Source organism: Lontra canadensis, unplaced genomic scaffold (genome assembly GCF_010015895.1).
Source record: "Lontra canadensis isolate GAN:19392208 unplaced genomic scaffold, GSC_riverotter_1.0 scaffold113, whole genome shotgun sequence".
Lineage (NCBI taxonomy): Eukaryota > Metazoa > Chordata > Mammalia > Carnivora > Mustelidae > Lontra > Lontra canadensis.
The window spans coordinates 4708032-4726687 of NW_022631107.1; the positions used below are offsets into that span (position 1 = coordinate 4708032).

Sequence of the window (18656 nt, forward strand, 5' to 3'; positions counted from 1 at the left end):
ACCATCTTTTCTCTCGACTACACCCTAGTGTTTCTGGTGATGGGAAAAGAATAGTCCATGGCACAGAGTTCAACAGTCTTTGTACTCCTCAGAAAGCTCCTCAGGGGAAGGTGCCGAATACATTCCTCCCAGCTAACAGTCGCTGGGTTTTTCCTAAGTAGGGACTGACGCCAGCTGATCCCAATGGTTGTCTTTGTTCCTCCCATACTGTGGTTTGTAATAAATCTTCTTTCTCTCTGGTTTTAATCTCCCATTAGATAAAGGCTTCCCAGATTAAACACAAGTTTTCCTGTTTCATACACAGGCCTAAGCCATCCAAAACCAATAAGAACAGTAATAATAATAAATAAATAGAAGTGAATCCATAGAAACTCTCGATGTCTGTACAGCAGAAGTGACAAAGTTTAAGTCAAATATTTGTTTTCCCTTTTTTTCATCCACATCAAAGGCAGGAATACAACAAGGCATTGTTAGTTGTGGTGGGCAAACTAGAGTGTCTGCTGATATAACAAATCAGGGTTGTTAAGGCCTTTGTCTATGCAGAGTTAATAGGAATGCAGAAGCCAGATTGATTCAAAAGAAAGTGTAGGGGCTATGAAGCGAGGAAGACCAAAAAAGAAAAAAAAAAAAAAAGACCAAAAAAAAAAACCAAACCCAAAACCCGAAAAAACAAACAAAAACCAGGGAAGAAACCAAGGGAGGTGGAAAGAGAGAAAGAGACAATGCCAAAAAGTAGTCCATACTGTGTCTATGGATGGAGAAGTGCACATGGCTTCCCTCGGAAAGCCTCTCCGTGTCTTTGTTGTTAATACTGTCGGAGTGAAGAACAGCAGATTGATGGCATCCAGCGGCAGTTAAACGACGTTCATCCTCTCGGCCCATCTGAGGAGGTGCATTGGGAAGGATCGGTCTGGGGGAAAGGGCCCTAGCCTAGAATATCCAGGTAGACCGGAGATGCCTTGGCCAAGTTCTGAAGGAGGGTGTGGATGCCCTTGATGTTCTTCCTCATATGGGGCTCTCGCTGCCAGCACCCCAGCATCAACTCGTAGACCTCCTGGGGGCATGTTCTAGGTCGCTGCAAGACTCGGCCCTGAGTGATGCATTCTATCACCTGGACGGGATGGAGATCGAAGACAGCGTCAGACGAGAGGAAAAACAAAGCCAATAACACAGATGTCTGTGCAAGGGAAAGGCTGCTCTAAAGAAACCCATTCAGCATTTGCTTTTTTATTTTTTGAAGGAAGAGAAAATTATTGTAGTTGGTTAATCATGGTTAATTTCATTGGTTTAGATCCCTTTTTCTGGGCACACTGAGGTCACCAACCTGGTGGAGAAATGCTTTCTGTCTTTGGGATGCTACCTCACTCAGGAATTCCAATGTGTTTTAGTCTTACTGGCCTGAGATGGAGCCTGGAACTTTCACGTCAGGGCGCTGACTGACAAGAGGACCTAGCTCGAGCTGTGGAAATGAGTGGAGTTGGGATAGAAGACAGATGTGGGCTGAAGAGGATGTGAGATGCCTGACCCAGAAGCTATGCCTCAAGTAGAGACAACGGTTGCAAAAGAATTGAAATAGGGAAATAAAACACAAGAATGTTCTAGTGAAATGTGTAAAAAAACCAAACCAAAACAAAACAAAAAAAACCAAGCCTAAAACCTTATTGGAATACTACCAAAAAACCTAGCTGACCTCTGAAGGCACGGGGGTGCCACACCTGCTACGAATTTACCAGATGAGCAGCACAGAGTGATTCCTCAGTCCCACCACCGATGAGTCCCAGGTGTGTGAGCAAACACTGCTTTTCTTTCTCTAGAACTTTTAAACTCAGAGAGTGACTAGATTCTGCCCATGACGAGTAGGTCCTGAGAGGCCATGTGGGAGGTGCTGCTGCCCACAAAGCCACACGGCTTCGTCTGTCTCCTGGCCTCTGGACCTCAGCCCTCGGGGGTCTTGCCCAGCCCACTGCGCACCTCATTGTTGGACAGCTGGTACCAGGGCTGTTTGCCGTATGTGAAGATCTCCCACAACACGACGCCCAGGCTCCAGACATCACTTTCTGTGGTGAACTTCCTGTACATGATGCTCTCTGGAGGCATCCAGCGAATGGGCAGCATTGTGTGGCCACCGACCTGGTGGAGAAGGGGGAGAAAGGAGGCATCAGTCACCCGAAAACCAAGTTCCCCTCATCAGGTGGGAGAAAGGTAGAATACAAATGGGGGACACTTTTGTCCTTCTTTTATTTGTATTTGTTAATTTTAATCATTTATAAAACATGAGGGAAATACAATTTCTTTATAAGAAAAAAGCAACAGAGAAATGGTGAAGAATGGTCAAAGTATTTTTTTTTAAATATTTTTTACTATTTTCTCTCTCTGGTAACTAGATAGGGCAGAGATGACGTTGGGACAGGTGTTCATCCTGGATAACACACACACACACACACACACACACACACACACACACACGCTTCCTGGTATAAAGGTGACTCAGTCTTCTAATTAACAAGATCACGTTGACCAGGAAACAAGCAGGAAACTGTGTCCAGAATGACCCACCAAGTGACTCTACTTTCTTGGCAAGGCCAGAGCTTCCTTCCACTTTCAGGTCTTAGGATGGGTGCACAGTGCAGCCTCAAATGCCCTCCCACAATCCAGCCATGGTCAGGGTCAGATTAGTCCCATTTCACAGATGAAGCAACTGAGGCTTAGATGGTTATGGGCATAAAGCATTCAAGTCTTTAGACCCCGAGATTAGGACTTGTCTCTTAACTACAATTGAGCTTGTGTCCAAAAATAAATAGATACAGTTTGGGGAAAGTCCATTTTAGTGAAAAGAGCACAGCTGAGGCATTAGATGGCGAGAGCATTACCACAGGCATAGGGTACTTCATTTGATAAGGACAGTTTGTTTAGGATTTCTGACTCCCTGGAGAAAAGTTAAGAATTTCATGTTTCAGTTTGTAGCCCACTGGGGCTGTCTGATGTTAAAACCATGAGCAAACTGGTGGTGGGTCCTGGTTTTCATGCTGGAAAACTCAGTACTACCAGTTCAAACATGCTGCCTGATGCCCGGGCAACAGGTGAGCACACAGAAACACAGGCGTGAGACCCGACGGTCAGCCCCGTGTTCTCGGACAGATGCCACATCGAGTTTCTGCCCGATTACAATGGTCTGTGTCCATTTCTGTCTCATTAAAGGAAAGAAAGAGACGAACAGTGCCTGAAAAATGCTCCCTAACTCCTGAGCCCAAGGAGCTGAGAGTGTCAGGTCTGTTTAATATGCTTGGCAATTTCCAACAACCCTCTTAGCATCAAAGAGATCTTGAGTGTCGAAGGAGGAGAACGTTCTGTGGGTTTTTCTCCATTCTCTGTACAAGGAGTCTAAATCTGACAAGTAGGGACACAAATTCCTGGGTCGGGGTAAGGTGCCCTCATATGTTTACTGTTCACTTTGAACACACCCACAGCTCTGACACTAAGTAGAGGTGGGTGGCCTTCCATCAGCTTTCAATTTCATCACTCACTTCTCACCATACAGCAGTGGGCTGACAGGCTTCCATGGGCACAGATTTCCTTCATGGAGCTGCCTGGACATGCCTGAAGGTGATGTCAATACTTCCCATCAGGGATGATATTCAAAACAGAACCTGTGTGGCATAGGCAGCGATGGACCGGAAAGGACGCCATATTGGTGCTGCTGGCCCCACTGAGGAACTGCCGAGCTCATGACCCTGGAGCCCCACAGACCCAGAACTTTGGGAAAGGAAATGTGTGCCAATACACAAAGGGGTTCCCCATGTTTCTAGACACTGCCAAGGACTCGGGACACCAAGGAGGAAAGCTCCTTTCAGGTGCTGGTGACCCACAGACCTGCACCAAGGAGAAGACTTGTTGTGAGTGCGGGGAGCTACACGGTGCAGAGTCCCGTGGAGTGAGAGGTCTCTGTGCAGGTTTTTAGTGGAAAAGACATACTTATTGACTTTATGGGAATATTTCAATTAGAATCCAGATTTATGATCAATATATAGTTGGTCTGTGTGGGATAAAAAGAGAACTAGGACCTTATGGACAAACACATGATAGTCTTTTGGATACTGGGCCCTCAAAAGATTAAGAACCAGCTCCCCACAGAGGTTTCTAGATCAGGCTGCCAAAAACCCTATAACCTGTAAGTTGCCTCACTTCTGTGACAGTCATGATACACAGAGTCTTAAGGTATCTTGGGAGTTTGGCGGAAAAAAACAGATTTGATTTTGTTTAACTTAGTGAATTAACTAATTTGCATGTGTGTTTGTGGGGAGAGGGAGAGAGACAGAAAATCGCTTCCATACATCTAGAATCAGACGGCTAAAATCCCACTGTGGGATGTGCTAACCTAACAAGATGCCATGCTTTCCATATTCCCGTGCACACACACCGGTAACACCACAGGCAACACTTAGTTCGTGATGTTGGAAGCCGGGCTCCAGGACTTTTAGCCAAGGACTAGTTGCTAAACTGCTCTGTGTCCTAGTTGCTCCAACTATGAAATATGGGTAACATTTTATACCTCCCGGGGTTATGGTGAGGTAAACACTCAAACAGTCAAAAGTTTGGGAAAGTGCTTTGTAAATTCTAATGCACTGATGCCTTCAAGGTGTCTTTTCCTTCCCTGTAACCTTTACTATCTTATCTCCTCCATTCTGGAGATATTAGGAAGAGCCAGTGCACACAATTCCCCTCTGTGCCTCGCTCTGCAGGGACAGGTGCTCTGATGATAGCCCGAATTTGCCCAGTTTCTCTGTCCGATGTTGGAAATGGCCAGAGAAAAAGCTCCTGTTTCCTTTAAAGGAGGAAAAAAAGATCCTACTTTTGATTTACATGTTTTCCCATCTGATCATTTGTTTTATGCTTGCAGTCTCTTTGGGACACATTTTTCACGTTAATTCTTTCAAGAGTCCCTTCTGGGATTTCACACACGCTGTTATAAATAATGCTTTCCTTGTTCTGATGTCAAACGGGTGAGTGGTGGGAGAACCTAATAAAAGTTCAGACAGGGTTCACAAGATTTCCAAACCCATTTAGAACATTTCTGAACATTTCTTTTGCAGGCCTTTCTCAGGATTTTGGAGCATGTCACAAAAGTAGACCAAGGGGGAGGGGGGAATAGAGTCACCGTTGTTACAAATTACTGTCACATTCCAGTCACAGCGACTGGATGGCTTTTGGACTTCACAAAGCCACATACGGCGTGGCCGCAAACACAACGAGGCATTTGTTTTGCAATGTGCCACCTGGCAACTTGCCCTTACACCCTGGTTTCAATATCTGTGAGATGGAATGCCATCCCAAGTATGACACGGGGACTCAGAGAGGCTGCTTCGAGCATCGGACCTGCCAAGGGGTGGAGTGGGGCCCTCCAGGGATCAGGCCCCTGCTCTGTGCTAAACTCACCGGACTGAACTGAAGCCAGATGGGAAACCCATGTCGCCGGGAAGCTGATTTGGACTTGAGATTTTTTATTTCCTTCAACCCAAGACCCTGGGGACCTGGTTCCTGCTGTGCCATTAACTAGCTTGGCTGAGTCACTTCAGGTCTGGCTTACTGGTAAAATGTGGACAGGTTAGACCAGCTCTGGATTATTGTCAGCACAAAACCCTGTGGTTCTGTAATCGCTCACCACCACTTGGCCACCATCATCGTCCACCAGCACAGAGTCATTCACCTTTCCAAAGAATCTCCGCTCAAAGAATTTCCACTCGAACCCAGTAGTTACACTCAAGGGTAGACATTGGTTTGCTTTCATGTTGCAAATAATGCACCCAAATCTGAGAGAGTTGAAGGAGCTTATGTCAGTGCACTCAATAATGGCTGCCCCCTGGAAGTCTTGTACTTGTTCCCATGGGTCGTTCTGAGTGTCTGGCTTCTGCGATCTCTAATGCAGAGATTCAGTATTCTCTGTGTTTAGCCCCCAGGGCCCGTCGTGAGGTGCTTTGCCCAGGCCAAACCTACTCATGCCTCTTGGTAGTTTGATCCCTTTTCCTTTCTACCCACTCCCCAAAGAGCTCCTGAAGATGAGCTCAAATTGCACCATTTCAAGGAACACTCAGTCCTGCTGCAGCTCAGTGAGTTGCCCAAAGACAGTCCGGTGCCACTCAGCACAGCTCTGGCAACATGGCAAGCATCCCTTTCTTCTCTTTCTTCTGCTAACAGATCACATGCCTCAAGAAAGATGGCTGCATCTCATCATGTCTGGCCGGGCATGAGGGGGTTGGTTGGTAAGCATATAATGTCTTCAAGTGGCCTTCTTATGAGTGCTGATATTTGGAGAGGAATTCTCAAATGTTCTTTCAAAGAGATCAGTGTTCACTACCCTCCTATCTAACCTCCAGTAACTCCCTGAACTCATGTCAGAACCACCTTAAATTAAACGGATGGAAACTGGCTCACTTATTCGGTGCGACAAATAAGAACTGTTTAGTGAAATTCATAACTTCCTAGAATTCAGCCAAAAATTCTGGAGTCCACATGGAGTCTGAGAGCTCCCTGAGTTGTGTGGGGGATCCTATTCCTTTCTTGATTTGCTATCTGTGCAGTAGACGGGGCAGTCTATGGTACTGACCTGAAACTATTTGATCTTGGGAGGAAGTCTAGAATGATGTCATAATGCACAAGATGGAGGATTTTTTTCTACATCTTGTGACCAGCATCTCACATCCTCTGAAGCTGGAGAAAAAGGACAAACTAAAGAAGAAAGTTAAATTGGGGCACCTGGGTGGCTCAGTCAGTTGAGTGTCTGACACTTGGTTTCAGCTCAGGTCATGATCTCATGAATCCTGGGATGGAACCCTCAGTGAGACTTTGTGCTCAATGGGGAGTCTGCTTGAGATTTTTGCCCTCTGACCCTCCCCCCACTTGCTCTCTCTCTTTCCCTCCCCCCCCTAAAATAAATACATAAATCTTTTTTTAAAAAAAGAAGAGTATTAAAGAGTGAAAACAGGAGGACTGATGACCATCTTGGCCTTTTATCATGGCAACTTGCTTAAGTCAGCAAAGCGAATCTGAGGCCTATGGTCAAAAAGGAATTCCATAGTGTCTAAAATAGATGAAATTATGGAAAATAATGGATCTTGTTTTTAAAGCATATCAAGAAAAGGACTGTTCAGTTATCTCTTAGTGTTTGTTTCCCTGACACCTCATAATTTTGATGGTGACATGTATAGAATGATCAGATTAATCAAAAATAACCACTGTGCTCTAGTTAAAATACCTATACCTGAGCATCCTTTAAATATACCTGTGTGAAAAGTGTTTAAGACAATAAATCCTGAAGAAAATATTAAAAGACCATGGGTAAAATTGTCTTGTGTTAGTAATCAATGACTGTACTATGTTTAAGTCAAATTGGACACATCCAATCAGTTCAACTATATTTTTATCAAAGGAGCACTCTTTGGGTACACACTCTTTGGTCATAAGGTTGTAAATTGTGAAAATTTCCCCTTGGCCTAACAAACAATATGTTTTATTTTTCCACATTGGAAAATTAGAATTAGGGAACTCTTGGTGCTTGCCACTTTGAAACCACTCTTCACACCACAAGCCAAGCTAGGTTCTTTCTCATTTTTACAAATATGCAAAGCATCTTTATTGCTGGTACAAGTTAATGAGGAAGGCACAATCTCTTTTCCTGGTGTGCTGGGAGATGAGAGAGGAGGTGACAAGCTTAGCTCTTCTCCTTCCACTGGAATGAACACACAATGCATCTACCATCCTCCTTGTTCCCTCATCATCTTTTCTAACCCTTCCCCACTTCCCTTCCCTTCCTTTCACTTCTCCTATTGCCTCCATACTGCTCAGTGTGGTCCCTTCCAGGTCCATTCCTGCTCCCTTTCCTTGAATTTCCTCTCAAATATCACTCATCCAATTCCATTCCAAAATCCCATGTTGCGTTTCATCTTATTCAATTCTTTCATCTCCCCCTAATGATCATGGCTGACTCCTCCTCAACTTATTCTCTGGCCGCCATGATGTCTGGTTTCCCTTCTGTGTTTAGGAGAGGCATAATGGGAGAGGCACAGTGGGAGGCTAGAGCCTATCTCCAGATCTGAAGCAAATGCTTAGGTAGCTTTGAAACCACCTGTGATTTAAAGATGAGTAATGCTAATCTGGGACCTTCTACGCTCAACTAGCAAAGACCAATGATGCCTGGGAGGCCACTTTCAGCTTGTGGTGTTTAGTCAATGAGTGAGTGATAACTTGTTTGGAGGCCAAACATTTTACTCCCTTAGAAACACACGGGCCAAAGGGCAAGTCCCATTAAGAGATGATTAGCTGTCAGAGGCCCTGGGGCACATGAAATATTGAAGAAGCTCCTAGACCTTCTTGTCATACCCTATACCCAACTGCTTTGCTTCAGCAGATTCTCCTGACCTGTTCCTTAAAAATTCATGAAAGCTGTAAATTTTAAGAAATAGCTGGACTTTATTTACTTATTTGTCATGTATTGCATCTGTAATATGAAGCTTAAAAAAGGAGAGAGAAACAATTTATGTAAAATATTCTCCTTGGAGAACATGGAACTATTGTGGTCAGACTGTGGGCACTCCATGACCACATTCAGGAAGATCATAATCCTTCTATTATGAATAGTGATGGGATGCTTCCATGGCCTGTGGCTACTGAACCAGGGGATACTTCATGGGAAGAAATTCAGCCCTTCCTACTCTGCCTAGAAACCCAAAATGAACCCAGATCAGGCTGAGTCAAGCGGAGCTCTGGTGACAGCCTGATCATCATCTCCTTTACAGTGGGAACTGATTATTGCTACGCTGGAAACCATTGTTATTCATAGCTCTGAAATCTCTCAGTATCTTTTTCCATTACCAATGTGGTCATAGACATAAGGATTATGAAGTAGTAACTTCAAGCCAAGTATTTTTGAATTAATCAAAGAGAGGATGTGCTGGACCCTATTGCTAACCATATTTTTTTTTATTAACATATGATGTATTATTTGCTTCAGCGGTACAGGTCTGTGAATGCTCAGTCTTACACAATTCACTGCACTCACCATAGAACATACCTTCCCCAGTGTCCATAACCCAGTCACCCTATCCGTCCCCCACTACCACCTAGCAACCCTCAGTTTGTTCCCTGAGATTAAGAGTCTCTTATGATTTGTGTCCCTCCCTGGTCCCATATTGTTTCATTTTTTCCCCCTTACTTCCCCACAGCCCCCCACCCTGCCTCTTAAATTCCTCATATCAGAGAGATCATATGATAATTGTCTTTCTCTGATTGACTTATTTCGCTTAGCATAATACCCTCTAGTTCCATCCACATTGTTGCAAATGGCAAGATTTTGGGTTTTTTGATGGCTGCATAGTATTCCTGTGTGTGTGTGTGTGTGTGTGTGTGTGTGTGTGTGTGTGTGTATGTGTGTGTGTGTACACACACCACATCTTCTTTATCCATTCATCTGTTGATGGACATCTAGATTCTTTCCATAGTTTGGCTATTGTGGACATTGTTTCTACGGTAACCATATTTTTGCAAATACTTTTTTTCCCCACAATTAAATCTCTGCTGTCAGAATAAGGCAAATGATCATGTTTTGAAGGCAAAAGGACACAGCTAAAATTGCTCTCTCTGGAAACTTGGATTCTAGGTTAGTAGATAAGGCAAACTGAATATAGAATTTCCACTGAAAATTGATTTTGCTTTTTCTACCATGAAATAGTAATAAAAATGATGAAAATAACAATAACACCTCATGTTTATCTAATACTTTTTTGCTTTTTCTTATAATTTCATATCTATTCATCTTATCATTATTGTACCTACCCAAAATATGTTTATGAAGATGAAATGATCAATTGTTTAATCACTTAAATTATTATGTGATTAATTGATTTAATGGATTCATTAAATCAATTAATCAACTGATCAATTAGAAAAGATTAAATTTTCATATTAGAAAAGCTCTGTGGTGCCATTGTGTGATGCCATTTATATGACTTTCTTGAAAAGGCAAAATTATAGGTCTAGAGAACCCGTGTTTGTCAGGGAATGGGAATTGGTTGGAGGGGGCTTACTTTATGGGGACACAAAAGAATTTTGGGGGATGATGGCAATGTCCCACAACTCCGTTATGGTGGCAGTTAAGTGATTGTGTTTGCCCAGACTCAGAACTTTACACTAGAGGAGGTGAATTTTACTATATTATATCTCAGTAAACCTGGCTTTAAAATCAATCAATCAATCAATCAATCAATTTATTAGAATAGTGCCCAGTATATAGTAAATGTGCAAACAATACTAGCTGTTGTCTTGTTATGCTAAGTATTTGATTCTTCCTTCTCCAGTAATCCTGTGGGATTAGTTAGACATGATCTTTTATCTCAACTTAAGAGCTGAGGAGTCTCCAGGCCCAGAATTAAAGTGATCTACCCAAGGCAACACAGCTAAGTCATGGTAAAGTCTACAGCAGGACCTAGCTCTCAAATTCATGGCACCCTTCCCATTCTGTCTCAAGTTTGACATGGAGTCAGGTTCAGAGCTAGGAAAGTCTCTCTGCATTAGACTGCTTGGGATGTCATAACAAAATATCATAGATTGGGTGGCTAAGACAACATTTATTTTCTTACATTTCTGGAGGCTAGAAGTCCAAGATCAAGGTTCCAGTGAGATCAGTTTCTGCTGGGAGCTCTCTTTCTAAACAGAGCTTGTATGTGTGCAGAGAGAAAGTGATCCTCCAATGTCTCTTTTTATAAGAATACCAATCCTATTGGATCAAGACCTCATCCCATGACCTCATTTAACCTTAATTACTTCTTTACAGGCTCCATCTCCAAATATCCTCACACTGGGGGCTAGGGCCTCAAGATATGAATTTGTGGGGTTGGGGGAACACAGACATTTAGTTCATAATACTCTCCTTGCCAACATTCCCCCTTCTGGCTCCAGTACATTCTGGGGAAGCAAGAATAGCTCTATGTACTAGGAGCTGTGTAATTCTGGCCCAGAATGCAATTCTGTGGTTCTTTGTCAGCATCTTCATGTCCCCAACTGAAGATTTGACCCCATTGTTCCTTTCCCTCCTGGGTTAACTCTTGATTATTACCAATGAATTCTAAAGCTTATCAAACAGTTTAAACCGCTGTTGTCCCACAGAAGATTCAGTTCATTTCCAGTGCAAACCTTAGGGCAATCTCAATCCAAACCCTATTTCTCTATCCCCTCCTCCACCTGGGGTTCCCTGGGGGGTGGCCAAGGGAGAGCAGGCAGACTCAGGACTCCCTAGTGATGTGTAGATAAAGGCAGAGGGTTTCCCGGACTCCGTGTCGCCGTTAGCAACATTCCTCACGGGTCCTGTTGTCTCCTACTTGTGCACTATATACAGTTCAAAGAACAAAGAGCCCAGTCTCAGGAGTGACCGTAGCTTCATCTTATTTTACATCTGGCTCTAATCAGAAGCAAATTAAGTCATCTCTCAGTAAAGCATAAAACTACAGTTGTGCCGACGTTTAAGAATCACATTCAGATCTAGAAACACAGATTTCCATCTTAATCATTGAGTGAAACTAGAAGTAGCAGCACGTGTCCCCCTGCCTCTGATTGCTGCCTCCAGCCTCATCCCGCTAACTCTTATCAACCTGGATGGGAAGTTTCCTGAGGGGATCAAGGGGAGGATGACACTTTGGAAAGCACTAATACAGCAAGCTGGCTGGAGTGTTGTACACTCCAATCATAGACATTTCATCAAGCTGCCATTTTTAAGTGTTCAGTGTTCCTGAGCCTTTTATGGCCTCCTAAGCATTACGGGTAAACCCATGAGACCATCTGACTCTTTTAACATTTGAGACCAAATCACTGCATCCTTTCATGGTGAAAAGCCACCAGGGATCGACATGCCCTGAGCAAAGGCAGTCAGAAAAAAGCAGGACCAATGTATGCTCGTGTCATTGTCTACATTAAGGTGGTTTCAGTGTGTTGGTTAGGCACCAAAATTCCAACATGAAATAATTTCTGTGGAAATAATTCCGAAAAGCTGCTATTCCAGCTAGCTTTTACAAAGGAAGAAACCAGTGATTTGTCAACAGAATAGGAAAACAAAACACAAAAAGCTTCTCTGTAATAGAAGGAGCACTCCCATCATCAGCGGTGATTACGGTGGTTCCTGATGCCCTGGGTGCATCAAGTCCAGTAAATGGAGAGATCAGGTTTCTGGGTGGACACCATCCATCTGTCCCCCCATTAACCCCAGCCTGTTAGTTAACACTGAAGACCCTGCCAACATGTACATTCCACCATTAGCCTGAGATGAAGACTTAATACACCAGAGCCAGTTTCAGATGAATAAAGTCTTCTTTCCTCCCAACTGCAGACATTCATTCTGTTAGAGAAACTGATGTCTTGTGTCCAAGGGAATGTAACGATAATGAGAAAGTTGCTTCCTCCAGGGAGCTCTGAATGCCTACCTGGGCATCATTATGGTCCTTTTTTGCAATGTCTGTGATACATGTAATGCATAGAGATTGTGACCTTGGTTACAAAAGATTTTTGGTTCTTATGATGGTCATGAGACCTAAGAAATAATACATATATGGACATATATACATACATATATATGTACTGATGAGTTTTAAATGTAAGCTAATTAAAGCTAAATGAAAGGAAATGTCTTTAACACAGAGCCTTGCACAGAATAGGTAACCGAGAGTTAATTTTATATATATATTGTACATATATATGTACAATATATATAGTATGTACAATATATATATTGTACATATTAAAAATATATAAATATATTGTACATATATAAAAATATATATATTATATGTACAATATATAGTACATATACAAAAATATATTGTATGTACAGAGTGTACATTGTATGTACTATATATATTGTCCATATATATGTAAAAAAATATATATATATAAAATTAACTCTCAGTTACCTATTCTTTGCATGGCTCTGTGTTAAAGACATTGCCTTTCATTTAGCTTTAATTAGCTTACATTTAAAATTCGTCAATCTCCCATCTCTCCAGACATAACCACGGACAAAATATACCCATAGAAAGTGCACATATTATGAGAACTGGAGCTTTCTTTCCTGTCCAATGATAGCGGCAGCTCAGTGTTATGGAAAACCAGTGTGGCATCACCGGGTGCTTCTCAAACTTTCCACCAAAGCACCCCAAAACACAGAAAGAAGTAAATGATCAGGGGTGCAGGGGAATAACTGGGACCATGTCTGTGGGTCACCAGCCCGAGGTGCTGATGGCAAGTGTGGAATTTCTTCAAAGTTCTATGTTTCATCTTTAACATCTGATGTAATTAATGCATTAGACTCCACAATGCATTACACAAAAGCAATGATTTGTCTCTAAATCATTTATTAAAATTGATGCTTTGGAAATATGGGCCATGTTCATTTTGTGGCTTCATGGGTTTCTGGTCTTAACACAACATCCTGTGTTCAAAGGCTACCCAGACTCCTGGTTAAGAGGCATTGGTGCAGAAACACAAGACTGCAAGTCCACACTGGAGACCCACAAAGCAATAGAATGAACACAGGTTTGGGAGTCAACAGACCTGGTTTCCTGTTTTAGCTTAGCCACTTTCTAACTAGAAGACCATAAATTACTTTATGTCTTAGAGTCTCTCTTTTGCATTGCAATAGGAATAAAACCTATAAGCCAAATGTAACAAGTCTGTGTGAGGATTCTGTACAGCCCTGCCCACTACTGCCCATTCCTGAGGGCCACCCTTCACTCTCTGGCCTGCATAAATGCCCCCTCCTGGAGTCGTCCAACATGGCGACCTGTACCAGAAACCCAGAACTCTATTCTGGTGCTTGCACGACTCTCCATTTGCATGACTTTGGTAAGTCATTGGCCTCCCATAAAGCCATCAGTTTTTCCTTTATGGAATAGAGATGACTCTACTTACTGTGTCACATCTAGGAGGCTCAGTAAGGCTGTTGACACAAAGCATGGTGTAAGTAGTAACACCCAACCCACATGCAATTCCTCATTAATCTTGCTTCTTTTCGTGTACCTTTCTCAGAGTATATTTCAACAAATCTGTATTTGGCTAGTGCCATGTCCACTGTGGGGAAAAAACATTGGATGAGCGTCCTTGCCCTCTGGAGCTTGTTCTGTAACCACAATGCCAGGCTGAGGACTGACGCCACGGTGGGAATGTGAACAACTGGTTATGCATCATGATACTGGTGCAGTCTGGCCAACAGCTTAATCTACTGATGCTTTCCGCTCCCTTCCACTAGGGCGTGTGTATTTAGATGGCTGAGCACTTGTCACCTGTCCAAAGGACCACAGGAGGGAGATGACTGGGAAATAGCAAGATGGGGAGTTTTCAAAGAGGACTGATGAGCTGATCCTCCCTGAAGCTCCTCAGAAGAAGTTGGCGGCAGAGCCCCAAAGACGCTGTGATGGCGGAGTTGTGTTCAGCTTTGTGGATAACATTTAACATCTAGCTACCATATGTTGCAGGCCTACCATGGCCATGAACTTCACACACATTACTTCAGTGAGCTGCGTTGAACTATAAACCAAGCCAATGCAAGAGTGAAGAGGACACCTCAGGTAGGGATTGTCTGTGACTGCGTGTCCCTGAGACAGTGGCTTACCCATGGAGGGCATTCATTTTTCTCACTTATGGGAAACCCCCAAGTATGCAGTCAAGGGCTGGTGGGGCACTCTAAGATGTCCTGCAGGGGTGCCTGGGTGGCTCAGTTGGTTAAGCGTCTGGTTCTTGATTTCAGTTCAGTTCACGATCCCGGGGTCTGGGGTCAAGCCCCCCTACACTGGACTCCGAGCTCAGCGTGGAGTCTGCTTGAAATTCTCTCTCTCCCTTTCCCTCTGCCCCCTTCCCCCGCTGCTCATGCACACATACTCTCTCTCTAATAAATAAATCTTAAAAAAAAAAAAAAACAAGTCTTTCCAAGGACCTTCCACTTCTTTCTACCTCCATTTTGATCTCCCAGCTCTTGGTTCCACTGTCTCCTCCCTGGGCCACTGCAAATGCCTGCTAAGTAGTCCACCCAGTCCACCCACCTTCCTTCTGATCTGCCGTCTGCGCACTAGCCGAGTAATAGTCTTAGAGTTTTAGTCGTATTAAACCGTTTCGTTTTCTGCTATAAATTTTTTAATGACTTCCCATTGCCCTTAGGATAAAATGAAAAGACATTAAAGTGACTGCTAGAACCCCTGTTGGTCTCAGTGTCTCTTTCCCCCAGTCTGCTCCAAGTGCTTGAACCCCTTCCTCACAATGACCCGTCCACTTTGGTCTTCCCTCTTTCTTAAGCATCCCTAGCTCTCTCTTGCCTCAGATCTTTCACACATATAGCTCCTTGAGTTTTTCCTGACTTACACTTGTCCCTTGGGACTTGGATACCATATTCTTAGACATCAAAAGCAAGTGAAACTATCAGGTAGCATGACTTACTTTCCCCTCAGCACCGATCTGCTGTAACGATGTGCTTGTTTGTGTGGCTACGTGTTTGCGATCTAACCTCGGCTTCTAGACTCCAAGTTTCACCTTCAAGAAGGGTGCCCTCTTCTGTGCTTGGAGGCTCAACAGATATTTGTCAAATGAGAGGCTTGCATCTGACTGCCTCGGGGAATGGCCCTGGCAGCCAGACACTACAGTATGGGATAAATATGAAAAGAGAACCAGGGGCTAAGGCCAAAAAGGCAGCTTCCTGTCAGCCCCACTCAGGGTTGTCAGCACAGATCCCTTGGAGTTGAGGGGGGTATCCAGAGGGGAAAAGGAAAACATAGACAGTAGCTGATTTGCTTTAGAGAACAACACCCGTTTCTAATTTAAACTGTAAATAAGGAATGGAACAGACATATGCAGTACACAGAGTAAGAAACATATGGGAGAAGTTACCAAGAAAAGCTGTGGAAGCTGAAGATTAATGGGGCTGAAGTGACCCATTGGTAGAGGAGAGAGTGTGGGTGCTGAGGAAAGTCAGAGAGAATGGAAGGGCTGCGTGCCCTGTCCCACGGGTTCCCTTTCCTTTGCTTGTCCCTTGGGATGCCCTCTTGGCCACCCCAACTTCATTCTCTGAAGCGACCCCACTTACGGATGCTACCCCTTGGTCCAACTGGAATTTTCCCAGGGAAGCCTCCCACTGGAAGAATGTTGCTTGAAGGTGGGAGAGGCTTGTCCTCGAGTGACTTTGGTGTGGCACCATACCTGTTCACTCTCGCCAGCTGGAGAGAACAACGCGGCACAGGGGAATTAAAGAAAGGGCGTCTGCAGCTCCCCAACTTCCCCTCAGCATTCCCACTGCCTCCTTACAACCTGCCCTCTGCCTCTCACCTCCCACCCCACCTCCACAACCCTCGATCATGACCAGTGTACTAACTAAAGTTCAACTAAAAGCCACACCCCCATCCCTCAAGGGGCTATCCACTTCCAGCACGGCGGATAATATTAAGCAATCTATTATAACATTATTTGGATTCTCAAACCCTCATTGCTCAGAGTTTAGATTAACCGTTTTAACTGTTGAATTGATAATCATTTGCTTGTCTTGATATCATTCACTCACTCAGCAGAATTATTTTTGAGCTACCTTCAGTATTCTGGGCATTGTCCTAGACCCTGGGGATATGGATGTGAACCAGTTCCATGTTCTCATGAAGCTTTCATTTTAGTGGGACATAAACAGATGTCTATGCATCATGAAGTCAGGTGGTGATAAATACTGTGGAGAAAAGGAAGTAAATAGATGCAAAGGATAGAGAGGCAAACTAATTTAAATAGAAAAGTTCATCAAACACTCTTCTGAGCAGGTGATAACTAAGCAGAAATCAGAATAACAAGACATGCAAACATCAGGAAGAAGTGCATTCCAGGCATTGGGGTCAGGAAGTGCAAAGGCCCTGAGGTAGGAAAAGCCTTGAAATGCTTGAAAAATAAAGGGTCCAGTGTGTTAGGAGTGACTGTGGCAAGAAGGTGAGTGTAGGAAAAGAGGTGGACTGTTTATCTGGGCACCTTGGGTGTGTGTGTGTGTGTGTGTGTGTGTGCGCGCGCGCGCATGTGTCTGTGTTATCCCTATCTGTAACCATATTAATATCTTTACTTTTATATCTAAATAATATGCTACATCCAGATAATATTTTAAGGCAAGCCACTTAATACTATTTTACAATAAACATATAGTCTATGACCTAGCTACCAATACCATTTACTGAGCAGGGTAACTAAGACATAGGAACCCAAAACCATAGTCAGAGTCAGGGTCTGAGCTGGCAATGGAAGACAGAAGTTTCAAATCCACTGAGCTTGCCACTTTCTCTTTGACTTTTGCTCTAAGTTTGCACCACTTGCCCTGGTGGCATGGCCAGCTTTGTAAGCCACATACAGAAATCATTAGTCACTTTCCCTGAGCCCTGTTCATGAGGAAATCCCTTCTTTTCTGATCCAGAGAGGTCGACAAGGACCTAATTGCACTACCACTTGGATTTAGGAACGGAAGTAAGGTCGGACTATGTGGGTCTCCCACGCCTTTCTTTCAGTGCAAGGAGGACAAGGTAGTAGAGGGGCCCTATTATTTCTATGCTCTTTAGTAGCACAGATGCATTCCCGAGTTTTTCAGAGCTTGGAATCTCTAAGATGCTTAGTTATAGCCCCCTTGACATTCAGCCTTAAGACGGATGCTGATGGCCCCTACATGTTTGTCTCTGTCAATACATAAGCAGGGCACGCCTCTATATTATCTTGTTTTTCCTGATTATTTCCCCAATATTCCACCAGCCATATGGTCACATCACTGCCGAGGCACCTTTGACTCCTGAAACAACCTGAATTTCCTTTAAGGAAGAAAGATGCCCTGGGGTATCCCAGGGAGAAGAGAAAAGATTTCATAAACCTGAACTCCTTAATGATGGTCCCTTAGCATTCTTTGTGCATCTCCCTTCCTGCCTCTATCTCTTCGTCAACCCCTACAACCACTTTTTCCTTAAAATTCCCTCCCAAGGTCTCTCTCCCCAGATATTACATGCTTTTTTTTTGATACCAGAACATTTATTTAGGTACAGATCATTGGCATTTAGAATACTGTATTTACTGGTTAATATCTACTTGAATCCACTTACAGAAATAGCTTCATGAAACATATAAAGTTCTTTATGCACTACTATCTACTCTATGAATGAAGACTCAGAGAAAACAATTCCCTCCAGCCCAGATTTGTCTTTCGAGATGAAGACAAGAACACTCCAGAGAAGGGCAAGGTTTATACAGAACAAACAAACCACTGCAAATTAACTCAAGACTGCAGGAAAGACAGAGGTGATTCCCAACTCAAGGAACTTTTAAACGATCTGCCCCTTTCCAATGTTGCCGTGTCCTCTGCTTCTCCAAGGGTTCAATGTCCTCAGATTCCCCACCCCACTTTTGGACCCCTGTTCTTCTCCCCATCATCTGAATCCCCCTAAATGGCACCACCATCCCCACGAAACACCACTAATTTTGTTCAAAGCTAAAAACCTAAGAGTCATCGTGGATTTCTTATTTCCCTTTGTCCTCTGCATTCAAGTCATCACCGGGTTTTTTCACCTCTGACTGCAAAATACACCCTGAATACACTGACCTGCTTATTTCCACCCCTGCTCATAGTCTTACGC

At 43.6% G+C, this 18656-nt stretch overlaps 1 protein-coding gene across 2 annotated transcripts in view; it reads right to left on the minus strand.

The window, feature by feature from the left end:
- Window positions 1-671: 671 nt before the first annotated feature.
- The window catches only part of NTRK2 (neurotrophic receptor tyrosine kinase 2), a 318349-nt gene continuing 300364 nt past the window's right edge, over window positions 672-18656 (minus strand). For both annotated transcript variants that reach the window (XM_032840565.1, XM_032840563.1), the window contains 2 exons: window positions 1972-2130; window positions 672-1111 (listed from right to left, as the gene is read on the minus strand). In XM_032840565.1, coding sequence (XP_032696456.1) covers window positions 926-1111; window positions 1972-2130 — 345 coding nt within the window. In that variant the 3' untranslated portion in view covers window positions 672-925. The remainder of the gene's footprint in view (window positions 1112-1971; window positions 2131-18656) is intronic.